Here is a 15,051-nt window from a genome sequence, read left to right as displayed (position 1 = left end):
CCACGTAACTCTCAACTTTGATCTATATTTGAAGCTTGTGTTCGTGTTAGGAAGCACATTGTAAAAATAATAATTTTAAATGCCTCTAATTCATTTAATGGTATATTGCTATATTTCACATTATAACTTTCATTTCATTTGGCTACGTGAGATAGTTAATAAAACAAAACATTCTATTTCGCTTCATGCCGGATCAAATCCTTTTAAATTATATTATAACAGGTTTCACATTTCTCACTATTCTTGGTAGTTAATTTTCAGACATTCTTGTACTTTGTTAAATAAAATTCACAACTTTTTCTACCCTCTGCTCCTTTTTTTTTTTTTACCAAGGATTACATTTAAAGGAAAATATTAGTCTTAATTTTATAATATTAAGTTTAAATTTTAATACTTAGTGGTGGAACGTTCAAAAGTAAGGGGGGAACGTAGGAATTTTTTATGAATTTTATATGTATGGTATTCTTGTTTAAATGATTACATTCAGCTTCAGTAAATTCAGCTTCAGTAAACTCAGTGTGATTTACATTCATAAGTGTACTTTCCCGCTTTCCAACACATAGATAATGGAATTTCAAGTAAAAAATACATTACAGTATCATATATGTAAACAAAACATGTGCAATCTCCTATCTCACGCAACACATAAATAATGGAATTTCAAGTAAAAAATACATTACAGTATCATATATGTAAATAAAACATTAGCAATCTCCTATCTCCCGCTTTTGCATGTTCCGGGATACTAATTTCTTTCATCAAACTAAATAAACGCATTTTACTCTCTCAGTATACCTTTGGAAGATGGCTAATTTACTATTCATTCTCAATAAATTATTCAGCTTGGCTATCAACAAAGAGTTGTAGTGTTTTTGTTATAAAACCGTGTTTACGCAATTGTCACTCTCTTAGAGATCTGATTTTGGGAAGAGATAAAAAAGTTAGGGTTTTATTTGTTTACAATTCTCACATTTTATCTTAGTTTTATCTACTTCAATCATACGACTTTTTTTCATAAAACAATAGTTACCTCCTATTTTCACTCCTATACGAGTGTAATGACGAATTTGTGTATATCTTTGTGTTTAAGTTAGCCAAAGACCATAATAGCACAAAATTAATTCAGTAGTTTTATTGCGTAATACCAGAATGAACAAATGAATAGAAAATCTTCAAAAACATTTAGTTAGTTTAGAATAATATAAATGGTGAAAACACAAAGTTTTCCATTTCCAGATCCACGCAACATACAAAAGTTTTACTATGAAATATATTATTATTGTATATATAGATTAATTACTTTATAAAGTTATTTAAGTATATTTGAAAGTCACTTCTAAAGCCCTATAGTGCTAGCTGACCTGTCAGACGTGATTGGTCTGGTGTTCAGGACACCTGATTGGGTGGTCAGATGTCAGTCTGGAACTTTATTCCCTGGCTGAGGACTGTGAGCTTATCGTCGGGTCGTTACCATAACGCCGAAATACCATGACGCCGAATGTAAAAATTGACCACAACGCCGACAGCTAGAAAACTGCTGTGTACCACAACGCCGAAATAACAACTAAATGAATTTGTGTGTGTTTCTCAAATGTACCTTAACGCCGAAATACCACAATCAAACCTAACCTTACCTAACCTAACCTAACCTAGCGTAATATAACCTAACCTAACTTAACCAAGCCTATCCTAACCTAGCCTAACCTAACATAGTCTAACCTAACCTAGTCTAACCTAATACAGTCTAACCTAACCTAACCTTTTTGGCAGTCCTGCAATGACATTTTTCGGCGTTAGTGTATTTCGGCGTTGGGGTAATTCGGCGTTGTGGTACACTACAGTTTTCTAGCTGTCGGTGTTGTGGTCAATTTGGCATTTCGGCGTTGTGGCATTTCCCCCTATCGTCCCTTCGCCTCTGCGCGGGAAGGCAGTGGTACACCACAGCGGGATCACTTCCACCCCAAGCAACTGGAGGGATGTACAGTCCATCAGCTACTTGGGCATCTCGAGATGCCGGCTGCGCCATGTTCAGCGGAAGTGTGACGTCAGCAGGACAAAGATGCATCTTTTTAAGACTCGCGTCCGGACGATTCGTGGGCAGAAACAATGCAACATCGGAGAAAAACTGGCTATGCAGTTACTACAAAATATAATTTCAATGTAAAGCATTTGAAAAAGTTTTTGCAGTAGTAAATTTTAGAAGGTATTGAACCCATTTATTACAATATTACAAAATATTATTGGAAAGAGGTTTAAAATGCTCGAATATAGTGAAAATATGAATTTTTATATAAGAAAAACCCTGCCCAAACGTCTCCACTTAAATCTGTTAATACACCTTCAATTAACTACCATTAATGAAGTTCAGTGGTTTTTTGAGTAATTACTACTGCTTATGCAGTAAATTCCACGTACATATTTCAAATGAATACTAAAGGATTCAATTTTTATTTCTCTGATTATAAATGACTGTTCAAATTGAGAGTGAACTTAGCTATTACAGCGTTAGAAATTACAGTAAATTTACAGAATTTCAACGAAGTATTTAACCCAAACAAACGAAGAGTTTATTCATAATTTCAAGTAACTTAATCTTCATAAAAACTAATTCGTACGGACCGGAAAAATTTGCGGGTTCAATGACCTCCAGGATGAACTCCATAGTTCTGCGTACACTCGGTCAAATATCACCCACTCATTGGCTGCTGTCTTGTGAGACGTCCCAACGTAGCAGCCTGTGATTCGATAAAGCTTTGGTTGGGTGTTTCTCATTGGCCCAGAGTCATCCAGGTGAGTTGTGAACCAATAGCAGAGGCAGCACTGAGGTATAACTATTTGTATTTTAGCCTATCGCGAAATGAATTCGCGAATTTTTCCGGTCTCTAATAATTTGTATTTTTTACTTTCCCGCTGTATGTTTAGTTCTAAAGAAAAAGTAAATACACACGTGGACAAAAGAAGTGTGTTCTTGCTGTAGACTTAACCAGTTTTTAAATATTGCGGTAATATACTAAGAATATTCTATTGGATTCATATCCAAAGAGAATGGATTCAGTGCCCATAAATTTACGAATATCCCTGAATAATTTGTAACCAGAGTTCTTCTAAAATTGAAGATGAAAAGGTTAATATGTAGTTGGGCGATATTTGTAAAAAAAATTTTTAAAATTCCGAAAATACTTTTATTCTAGGCTTTTCAACTTCCTCTTTTCATAAAAACCCGGTGGAGATAAGAAATTAAAAATACTTTAGGAGATATCGCCGATCTTATTTTGCAATACAAGACCTGTGCAATCATTCGACCGTTGCCATTTTTTTTATTTTTCCGTGTGTTCGTGATTGCCTAATTAATAAAAATGGTCGATTAGGTCAGGTCAGTTACATTATAAATACTTTCAAACTAAGCGGACATTAAAAATAATATGAATTAATTTAAATGGTTGTTTAGTTTTAAATTATTTATAATGTAACTGACCTGACCTAACAAACAGGGACAAAGGATGAACCACAGTAACTCACGTATTTTTTTTACTTATTACTTGCGCAACAATATCCAAATAACAAACAAAACATTAAAATTTGAAACGTTAAAAAATCACCTAAGGTAGAGGCGGGTACAATTCCTTTGCCATTAGTAGAAAATGATGTAGTCGTTCACCTACGTCGCGAATATCTGCGACGGAAAACATGAACTGCATGAATGCACAGGTATTGTGATGAAAATTAAAAAAATTTCAATATCTACCGAAGTATTTGGAATTTCTTATCTCCGCCGGGTTTAATGAAAAGAGGAAGTTAAAGAGCATTGAATGAAAGTATTTACGAATTTTAAAAAAATTTTCAACACATATCTCCCAACTACATATTTAACGATGAAAATATTGAACAATGAAAGAGTGTAACAGTACTGCAGCTCCCATGGTAATACATAGCGACACCTGTATTTCGCGATTTCAATTCATCTCAAGGTATTTCACAAAACACTGCAGCTTTTTCTAAGAGTCATGGCTAGAGACCTGTAAAATTCGCGTTTTCAAATCCTTAAAGGATAGACTCCATGATCCTCTACGCAGTCGTGCAAATTACATCTGCTGATTGGTTACCGACTCGTAACACCTGTTGACTGGAATGATTGTGATTCGCTAATTCTTCTGTTAAAGATTTTTCATTGGCCCAGAGTCCTTCAGATAAACTGTGGCCCAATCACTGAAGCAAAATAGTGTCAAAAGAATTTGGACTCTATCCTATCGCGAAATGAATCCGCGAATTTTACAGGTCTCTAGTCATGGCAAATTGTGAGGGTGCAGCAGTATGGTGACCACATTCTCATTGGCCCCGTCAAGAGCGGGACGACACCTCTCACCAACCTCAGCCAATAACCACAGGAGAAAAGCTACAGTACTTTGTGAAATACCTTGACACGAAATGTATTCGTGAAATACAGGTGTCCCTAGTGATACACCATGGTGACTGTTGCGAGAGGCGTGTGGTGAACGCGGTGCGCGGGGACAAGTGTGCTTGACGGCGGTGCTGGTATTGTGCAGTGCCACCGAGGATACAGCAGGTGTCGTCCAACGGCGTGGTGGAGGTGAAGAAGGGCGCCACCGTGACCTTGGAGTGCCGCGCCTCGGGCAACCCGCCCCCCACCATCACCTGGACGCGCAAGGTCAGTGCTCCCCGCCTTAAGGACCTCCAAGGACGAGGAAGACCTCCTTCTTAGCAGCTTCCTTGATGAAACTGTTTCATTCCAAGTGCCATAGATTCATACCGCAAGAACGCACTCACTGCGTGCAAGATAACACCTTAGTAATGTCTGCCAAACTAACAAACCGGACAGTGTTTGAGCCGCAAAATGGTTTTTGCTACAATTTTTGGTTCGCTTTCAATGCCATTTTCACTAGCAAAAACTTTTCTGGCTTCATAAACTTGAGTAATGTCCTTTCTTTAGAACTTAAAAGGATACATAAATTTTAACCCAATTTAGCTGAGAATCTGTTATTGTTTTACCATCTATATTACATTTTTTTTGTGATTTACGTTCTGCTATAATGTAGAGGTATTTGTGAGTGACTTGCAGTATCATTTCATTCTTTTGCGACTAACCAAAATAAAACATAGAAAAAAATTCTTTGTTTCTTAATTCTTTAACATTGGCGGTTGGCTCATGATCAAGTCCTTTCTAGGAAACTTATTATTCGTCACGTCTTTTCCTGCATTTGTTTTTGTTGGGGTTTAGCTAATAGTGCGAACAAAAGATAATATTGTTGACTCCTCAGTTCTGTATCTGGCGCGCAGGTGTCAGGACAGTTCTCGTTCGTTCGTTGATTTCTGGGTTTCCCGTGGCAGGTTCCTCTTCTGTACTGCAGCCGACTCTGTGTCCAGGACGAGGAGCGATTGTCCTGGTGGCGAAGTTCCCTCCTAGCGAGGGTATCCCCCCCCCCCTGCCCCACACCCGCACGCCACAGGCCTCCTAACTCCGGCCTAACAGCGGCGCTTCATTAGTCGACCCGACACGGAGACATTCCGGCAAGATGGCGACCCCCGCACCCAGCTGGTCCCCCCCCCCGTCCATCCCCCCCCCCCCTTGCCAACCACCCCGACCTCTGGTGCTGCGGAACAGACGAGATGGCACCTTACTCATCGCAACACGATACACGAACATACGGACCGAAAGTCGTTTGACCGAAAATTTCGGCCAAGTAATTTTTTGGCTTACTGTCGCGTTACCGATGCGAGGATACACACGAAGTTGTTCAAGATTAGAAGACTCACCAAACATGGAAGAATGTGACTCTTGAACTTTGAGGAAGATTTTTTTTGGTAAGTCCCATAACATCGAGGCTGAAGAAAAATTATGAAGAAAAAAGAAGTGAATACATGTCCAAGGGCGTTTACATATTCTAATAAAAAGATTATAAATGCAATATACTAACATTAAGGATATAATGAAGGCCCAAAGAGAGAAGTTGACGAATAAAATGAAGGAGGATCACAGTAATAACAAAATACACGGAGGGAAGTAAATGCCACCCTTAAACTGTAATGAGTGATAGAAGAAGATCATGAGTAACTACGAAAAGAAGAGAAGATACCAGTTGGGTGACACGTCAACACAAGACTTTCCGCATCAAAAGAGATCTTTCAAGTGTGGTAAAAAAAGAAGAATGTTAAAATACATGAGTGGAGTTCTTTTGACGTGTCAACGTCTAATAAATCGATGAACTCCGACTGAACGCACGAAAAAGTATGACTCAAGGTCCCTTTACTCTCATTGTACGCTTGCGTCGCATCTATCTCTCTTCCACTCGATTGGAACAACCATCGAATTGACTTTTTTGAGGCACATTAAACTTTAAACACTCCCATTCGTTTACTTTTTCTATCCTCGTCATATCCTTAACAAAATAACACAGATTGGAAGAAGTTAAATATCAAACTTGTATAAACGTTATAGTTAAAATAATCTGTTCGTTAAATTATAAACGTATTTGAATTAATGAGTGCAAATAAAAGTAAATTTATCACTTAAATTGTAGATTTCATTTCACTCCTTCTTTGTATCCATACAAAATAGTGATAATTCAATGAAAATGATTCAATTTTTTTCATAAAACTATGCAATAATTTCATTAATTTTTTGTTATGACGATATATTTTTAAAATATCGTCCGTAAACCGACTTTACAGACAACCAATTTTTTATGAAAGATCATAAAAGATACAACATAAAACTTATTAGAGGAAGAAGGTAGAAGAAACCAACTGAAGATACTTAATAAAATAAAATAAAGACATAAAATGGATAACTTAAAAAAGGAGGCTCTTAAGTTTTATGAATTTTAAGTAAGTTAGAATGCTCATGATAGTGTTGCATATGGTGTACATATTACAACGTGTGTAAAGAGCGCAGGCTACCCGCACGACAGGCGTGCGTGGCGGTACAGCGGGCCTGTAGCGCGGCAGGCGCAAGGGACCTGCGCGGGTGGTCGATAAACGCGACAAGAGCGCGCCGACAATGGACGGTGCTGGAGGCTGCTGCCATCCACGAGTCACGCTGCGTCACAAAGCGGAGATGTTCGCCTCCCCACGCTTCTCCCGGGCTTATTGCCTCCTGCGAGCTATACAGGGTGCCCCGCATGCAACACTGCCAGATCCCCTAACACTGCTCTCACGCTCAACGGTAGTGAACATTTATCTAATTGTGTCTTCACTTCGGACACACAGCTTGAAAATTTATTATTAGCAGCGACGGTAATATTTCCGCGAGTTCATACAGTAAGTAGATGAACCCTTAAATATTTGTAATTTTGTACACACATGTGACCACACTATAGGCTGTATCACGCACAGCGGGCTTTGAGTAATAAGTAATCATGCAAAAAATTGAAGGGCGAATCACATGTAACCTCTTCAAGTCTTCTCAGTGACAGCTGTCGATGAACAAATTATATTTACTGTTACGTGATAATTTCTGGCCAGTCTGGCTAAAAGATTTTTGAAGCCTTTAATGTAAGCAATACCTAGAGACCGGAAAAATTCGCGCTTTCATTTCGCGATATGCTAGAATCCAAATGTGTTTAACCTTTTGCTGCTTCAGTGATTGAACGACAGGTTGTCTGAAGGAATCAGAGCTAATGAATAATCCTCAACGAAAGAATTATCGAATCAAAAGCATTCTAGTTAATAGTTGCCACGAGTCAGTAGCCAATGAGCAGATGTAATTGTCAGACTGCATAGAGTATCTTGGAGTCTATCTTGTAGGTCATTGAATTCGCGAATTTTTCTGGTCCCTAGCAATAACCAATGCCAAAAAAAATACAAAATTGTGATTCCTGCTTGCGCACAACGAAATAAATTGACGCAAAAACCACTTCAGATGTACTGGATTAATTATGTACTAGTGTTTGTCCCCATGCGAAATAATGCACGATGATTAAACACGTAAAATTATCGTCCGTAAACCGACTTTACAGACAACCCTCTATTTATTTATTTTTGCTAAAAAGAGATAAATACTTTAAGGGTTCTTTTTGCATTAATAAATATGATGTTGTGCCTTAACCACCTGTGCCACAAAACTTTTCAGGCAGTTCTCAGTTGCATTCCCTAGTTTTAATGGTCAAAAAGGTCAACTTCAGATCACGTCTGTCTGCGCTCCGCTGGAACCTTGTTCCAGTGATATGACCAGTCACTGGACTGAGCTGCCTGCTGTGTTGTCGGGTTGCCAGACTCCACCATCCCCCCTGGCCACTGAGGAGAACAAACACGGAGCAGCAGGCAGGCAGTGATGAGGGGGGTAGAGGGAGGGAGTGGGGGTATCGACGGGAGCTGGCGCCGGCCCAGGCGTAAGGACGTGAGTGGGCGCGAGCAAACGGAAACCTTCCTCTCCTCCCCCGCCCCGCCCACCGCGGGATATTACCGCGGTCGGCACTTGTTCCCGGTCGCCTCCGACGGCCTCGCCGCAGCTCGTTAATTAAACCCCCTCCACCCCTCCAGCACACACACCCCCTCCTGGTACAGCTGACCCCGAGATGCGAGGGAGCTGCTATACCCCGCTACCGAGCAGACAGGCGAGCCGTCTCTCCACAGCTGTCTGCCTCGCCGGTCAGCTGACCCTACTGCTGGTCGACCAGTTGCCCCGCGTTGCCGGGGCGTATCTGTGCCAGTCAGGCGGGGTGACAAGTGCGACGCTCGCTGGTGCTTCGAGCGCGCCAATCGCACGGCTAAAGAAGTGAGGATTAATGTGTAATGCAAGTCGCTTAATTGCTTTAAAGCAGCGGTTCCCCCGCCGGTGGGTCGCGATGAACGCCGGCTGCACGCACGAAAAAAAGTGTCCCGTAACGCTGTGTCCCGTTACGCCCATTGTACGCTTGCGCCGCATCTATCTCTCTTCCACTCGATTGGAACAACCGTCGATTTGACTTTTTCGAGGCACATTAAACTTGAAAACACTCCCATTCGTTCCCTACTTTTCCTATCGTAGTCCTATCCTTAACAGAATAACACAGATTGGAAGAAGTTAAATAGCAAACATGTATAAAAGTTATAGTTAAAATAATCACTTTGTTAAAGTAATAAATATATTTGAATTAATGAGTGCAAATAAAAGTAAATTATTTATAAATTAAATTGTAGATTTCATTTCACTCCTTCTTTGTATCCATACAAAATAGTGATAATTTAATAAAAATGATTCAATTTTATTCATAAAAGTATGCAATCATTTCATCAATGTTTTGTTATAGCGTTGTTACGTTAAACTATCGTCCGTAAACCGACTTTACAAACAACCAATTTTTTTCTTTCGTAAACAGACGCCACTCGGATGTCTCGAGTGGTTTTCAAACCACGTGGTTTATCCTGAAGCTCTGCGCGCCGTGTGTGTGCCCGGGTGGCAAGGGGCCCTTGAGGAATACGAGAAGAGCTCAACCAACAACATTTCGAAGTCTCAGTCGGCAGGGCTATAGGTCGATAGGTATTATTTTATTTTGAAATTTCGAGGCTGAAATGGCGAAATGTACAGGGCCACATTTTGAGGGCAATATGACAAGAGTGGCACGACAAAAATCAATGTGCTGTGACCGTGTGTAAGGTCAAGAACTACCTTAATACTATGGTTTTATGTCTCGTGCACCGAAAACGCACTTGAGGACGAGATAAATAAGTATAATTAAGCTTAACTGAGAATTATTTTGGGAAAAAGGAAAAAAAAATCGTCATGTTAAAAATTATAAAGTCTTAGATAGAATACTGCTGTGTATTGCTAAAACTATAAACATTCAGAGCAACCAACGAATGGGTAGATGTGTTGGGTAACAACAAGAAATGTTGAAAGTTTAGAAATAAGAATTGTGCCGAGTATAATAACGACTATGTTCAATAAGGATTTAGTTGCCTCCTTAGACGTTACAAATTCCCAGGGGATTTGAGGGGCAGTTGGTGAGAAGGGGGAGGGGTTGTATGATATATATATATATATGTACCATCTATAGGCCTATATACATACGGCGTTTTGAGCAGATTAAAAAAAGAGAGCAGAACCACGATGCAGACCCAACACAGACAGCACTGAGAGAGAAAGAGAGGGTCACCAAAGGGTGGTGGTTTTTTTTTTTTAGAGAAAAGAATGGTATTGTTTATATTTCTATAATGGCCAGCAAATATCAGAGTCTGATTTACTGTTTTTTGAAGTTACACTTCTTTAGGCGCGTTATGGAAAAATGATGAGAGTGAACTTTAACAATGCCCGTGCACAGCAAGATGGCGGATCCACTTTTATGAATATAAACCCATATAAGTAGAGACCGGAAAAATTCGCGGATTCATTTCACGACAGCCTGAAATTCAAATAGTTATACCTAAGTGCTGCCTCTATTGGCTCACAACTCACCTGGATGACTCCGGGCCAGTGAGAAACACTCAACCGAAGCTGTGTCGAATCACAGGCCGCTACTTTGGGACACCTACACAAGACAGCAGCCAATGAGAGGGTGACATTTGACCGAGTGTACGTAGAACTATAAAGTTCATCCTAGAGGTCATTGAACCAGCGAATTTTTCCGGTCCCTATATATAAGGTCACTTTAGGGGACATCCGAACCTATTGGGGCCCCAAATGAACCTTTACGATAGTGAAACTACCCTGAAATATATTTGGTAAACTAAAATATTCACAGAAAAGAGAAAGTTTTCAAGTTTTAAAATACCTACCGGTATTACAATACTTATAATACATATTCTCCTTACGAAAATCTGTCAGGCTTCGTAACGCTGTGATAACGTGAGCGGTTGGTAATGTATAGTGATGTGATTCAAAACTGGGCTGTGGAATTTTTTTTAAATTTTTATAAAAACAGATTAAAGATCTCAAATATTGTGCTTTATGTAAATATACATAAACACATATTATTTATTTATTTATTTAGTTGCTATAATAACGTGAAATAATAGCTTAGTCCATTGGATTGATTATTTCACACTAGGTAGGCATATGTTATCTTTTTTGAATTCGCATCGGTAATAAAATACAAAAATTTATTGTATTACAACTATCCTTTAATACTTGGTAATTTATATTTATTTTACGTTTTCAGAAAATATAATATTATGGTATTAACTTTTTAATTAATTTTAACAAATATACAGTATTATAAAAAAATTCCTCAAAAATAATTATGTACAAGTCGATGTTTATTATCTTTTCAAGTCTTTTTTTTTAAATTGGAGACGTCAATTATATTGTTTAACGTTTCGCTCTGCAAATCGAAAGGTTCTATAGTCGGTGTAGCTTCTCTATTGGCAAATTCTAGCGGCTGGTGCGGAACATCATGTGAGTCGCGTTCAGAAAGTTAGTGATTGATATCGAATACTGATCCATATAATTGAAAACATTTATATATTGTGAATATTAGTGATAGAAATTATGTTTATAATTTTTTTCAAGTGCATTTTAATGAGTAAGGTTATGTTCTCAAATGTATAAATTTTTTATTTAATAAATAATTGAAAGTAACAAATTTTATAAACATTCAGTATATTTAATATCATTATTAATTAAAATTTATAATGATTACTTTAATCAATTCAATATTTAATTTCATACACATGTTTAAATTAATATTAAATTCTCAGTATTTATTGAAATAAATTACGTTAAAATAAATTTAAAAATACTTCTGGGTCTTAAATAAAAAATAAGTATAACTTATAACGCACGTACATAAGTACACAATCATTTTTTTAAATTTTTCATTTAATATGTTTTGCCCGTAATGAAGGAGTTATCTGTGGATTCGTCTTTGTGTGGTGCACCTGTCAAGTCAAGATAGATTTAGATTTCATATACGACTATTCATAAAGTTAGTTCTCCCTTTTGCATCTTCTGCATTTTTCTGCGCCATTTTCACTAAATATTGTAAAATTTTTGGCCATATTAGTTTCAGGAAAAATGTTCTAGCTCTCCAAATACCTAATCCAAACAAATGTCTATTAATTTGTTGTTCTTGTGGTTAATATTTTGATACAGGCCTATGATATAATTTTTTTTAATTTAATGTGATTGCTATTAATTTCTTTAATTTTGACTACTTGTTGCTTAGTTTCTGCCACCCCTCAAAGTTTTTGGACATAGGTTACTTTTCGTTCTGTTTTGAATTAAATATGCAGGTTAGACCCCATTTGAGCAAGCAAGTTTTACCTTAAGTGATGATTCATTATTGGTAAAATATATTATTTTGCTTGCAGTGAGTGGTGGTGTTCAGGCGAGACCCGACTCAGTGTCGAGTTTGACACATGGAGACTGATAAGTTGAGGTCAACATTCTGATACCATCGTTGGTATCGTTGAATCTGACACGAACTTCCATGGACACTCGACATACGTAGACAGCCGACATCGAGCTATTGATGTGTTACTTTTTTTTAAATTCTTTTTTACTCTGGGCTAACGTACTTTGTTTTACGGGATATTCTAGCAAATATCATAGTAGCTTTCTTTCATTTGTTTTTTGATCGCATATTTCGTCACCAGATATTTACTTACCGTTTATTGCGAGCTGTAAATGCCACGCAAGTAGGCATGGTTTTAAACACTTGAGTGACTTTTACGAGTTTTGGTAACTATCTGAAAAAAAAAATACAATATTCATGGTGAGACCTAACTTTCAGGAGAGCTATCGTAATTGATCTTTCTTTAAACACAAGAAGTGACGAGGAAATGAAATTACCAAGAGGGCGTCGGACATCAAGCCTTAATAATTTAGAATGCTATTAAACACCAAAACACAGTCCTTCCTTCTTCGGTTGTGGTTTTTCGTTTGATCAATAATAATGAAATTCCACGTCGCCGACACCTGCTGGGCTAGAATGACTAAAAGTATGAAAATAAAACCTTATTTAAAAAAAAAACTTCTACAATTACCATTAAACGAGTAAACCGCCCACTCATGCGGCGTCGCGCAAAACAAAGCTAAAGATAAAAGCAGATTAAATTAAACTTGACTATAGTGTGGAAGGTTTGTACGGAACCTATAAAAGAAAAAAGAAATATTGAAAATAATTTTATCTTTATTTAAATCACACACTTTTTTTTATACAAAATATAATATACTGTAGATCGAAGAACTTTATGATGTGGCAATTACTTGTTACCTGTGCTATAGTTACCAAAGACGACATGTAATAAAATACGTTAAAATAAATAATATCTAATATTACTAAATTTAAAAAAAATGCATATAAGTCCTTTTGCTATAGTGTTCCAGCGAAATCTCACCAAATATAAGCATTAACTAAAATACGTAAACGTTTTGCACTTATCAACCAGGGTTGCCAACTAAAAGAAAAGCAGAGAGAAGGTAGCTCGTGTGGCCGAAAGCCACGCGGTGACCGGCAGACTGTTGGAGGCGATGCAGGCCGGTGGTTGGTTGTCTGCGGCCTCACAGGGGGGGGGGGGGGGGGATACCGGGAGTGGCCAATCAGCGTCAGGCAGACGGAGGTACGACACAGCCGCGGCTCTAACTGCACCGCGGCGAGGCCCTGGAGGGCGGATTCAGGCTGGCCGGGAACTGCCTGTTTCCTTCTACTTGAGAATCATTACACGTTCTAAAGTTTAGAATGTCTATGGCTGAGCCACAGAGCACACTTTCCTCAGTTTACTTTCCACCGCGAACATTTCAGTAAATATAAACTGAATACTTTTTTCATTAAAATAGCATCTTTTGTGAATCCACGACCTTTTAAATTGTAAAATTGTATGGTAACAGGAAACGAGTACTGAAGTTTTGCTGACAATGCGAGACATGCTGTACAATGTTTGAAGTTCCAGTTAACTATCGACAATGAGATTCTTTATTTATTTGTGTGTTTAGACATTTTTTTCCTCCTAAACAAAGTATATTTTCCTTTCTTGAGCTTTATGACAGTTTGAAAATTATTTCCTTTTAAAAATATTTATAATTGTTACGTGTATTCTTGTTAGTTTTGAGTTATAGGGCTACTTTTGGTTTATTGTTATATTAAAGTTTTTACAGGGTTTATTTCAATAGATATATTTAAATATGGAATTTAACGAATAAATATAGCTTGGCTAAGATATTAATTTTATAAAATATAATTTATTTCACTTTTTAATAACCAAGCACCTCATTTGAATGCAATTTAAAAACACCACTATTTTTTGTTAGTTCTGGGGATAATTAACTAGCTGTCATGATGTTTAATCGATGCTTTAGGGGATTTTTCAATTAAACGTTATTCTAATATGTGCGATGAGAAGCTATGTCAAGATTCGAGCTCCTTTTTATTTGTGTACGTGGCCCTTTGAGGAGATTCTATCTCTATATCACTCTCTCTATCTCTCTCGCTATTTCTCTGTCTCTCTCTCTCTCTCTCTCTCTCTGTGGGTATAAATCAAGTGTTGAGTTTGCCCAAACAGTTCTTAGTGTTTTATTTGTTACGTCTGACCTGCCCCGGGGCTTCCTGAAATTTGTGATTGAACTAGTGGGGAGGCCGTGAGGTATTTAAACCCGTTGGGGCTCGATGCAGTAGTGATTTTTTTGGTTGTATCCAAATATTTATTTAAAAAAAAACGTTTCCAAGTCACAGGGCAGTTTGAAAAATTACTTTGGGAATTTTTAACGGCCTATTTTGTGGCACAATATCTGAAAAGTATACAACTTTCTTCTATAAGCTATTATTGTGATACTTTGAAGAGTTTTAAGATCTGATTTAGGATAGTTTCCCTTTTTTTAGAGGGAATCTGAAATGTATCCAATATGGAAGATCTACAATGCAGTTTTATATGCATGCCAAAAATGACCAATTTGATACAACTGAAATTGTTATCCTTCTATTTCTTGCTTATGGGTTGGGACAAAGTCTGTGTAAATGTTAAAGTTCCTGATATCCTGACAAAACCTCAGGGAGTCATGAAACAGTGGGTGACTCTGGCTAGGGCAGCTCACGATGCAGATTGTATTCAAGTCTGGATGCCCTCTTTGATGTGGCGGAAGCACTCGGACTCCGTCAACATCTGCAAAATGTCACTCAAAAT

General features: G+C 37.8%; 1 protein-coding gene across 2 annotated transcripts in view; it reads left to right on the top strand.

Moving 5' to 3' along the window:
- LOC134532105 (protein amalgam-like) overlaps positions 1 to 15,051 on the top strand; it is a 297,722-nt gene that overhangs the window by 163,232 nt on the left and 119,439 nt on the right. For both annotated transcript variants that reach the window (XM_063368413.1, XM_063368414.1), the window contains exon 4: positions 4,545 to 4,666. In XM_063368413.1, the coding sequence (XP_063224483.1) occupies positions 4,545 to 4,666 (122 nt within the window). The remainder of the gene's footprint in view (positions 1 to 4,544; positions 4,667 to 15,051) is intronic.

Source organism: Bacillus rossius, chromosome 5, assembly GCF_032445375.1.
Source record: "Bacillus rossius redtenbacheri isolate Brsri chromosome 5, Brsri_v3, whole genome shotgun sequence".
In the NCBI taxonomy this organism is placed as follows: Eukaryota; Metazoa; Arthropoda; class Insecta; order Phasmatodea; family Bacillidae; genus Bacillus; species Bacillus rossius.
Note: the sequence above shows the minus strand (reverse complement) of the source record. Positions and strands in the feature narration are given on the sequence as shown.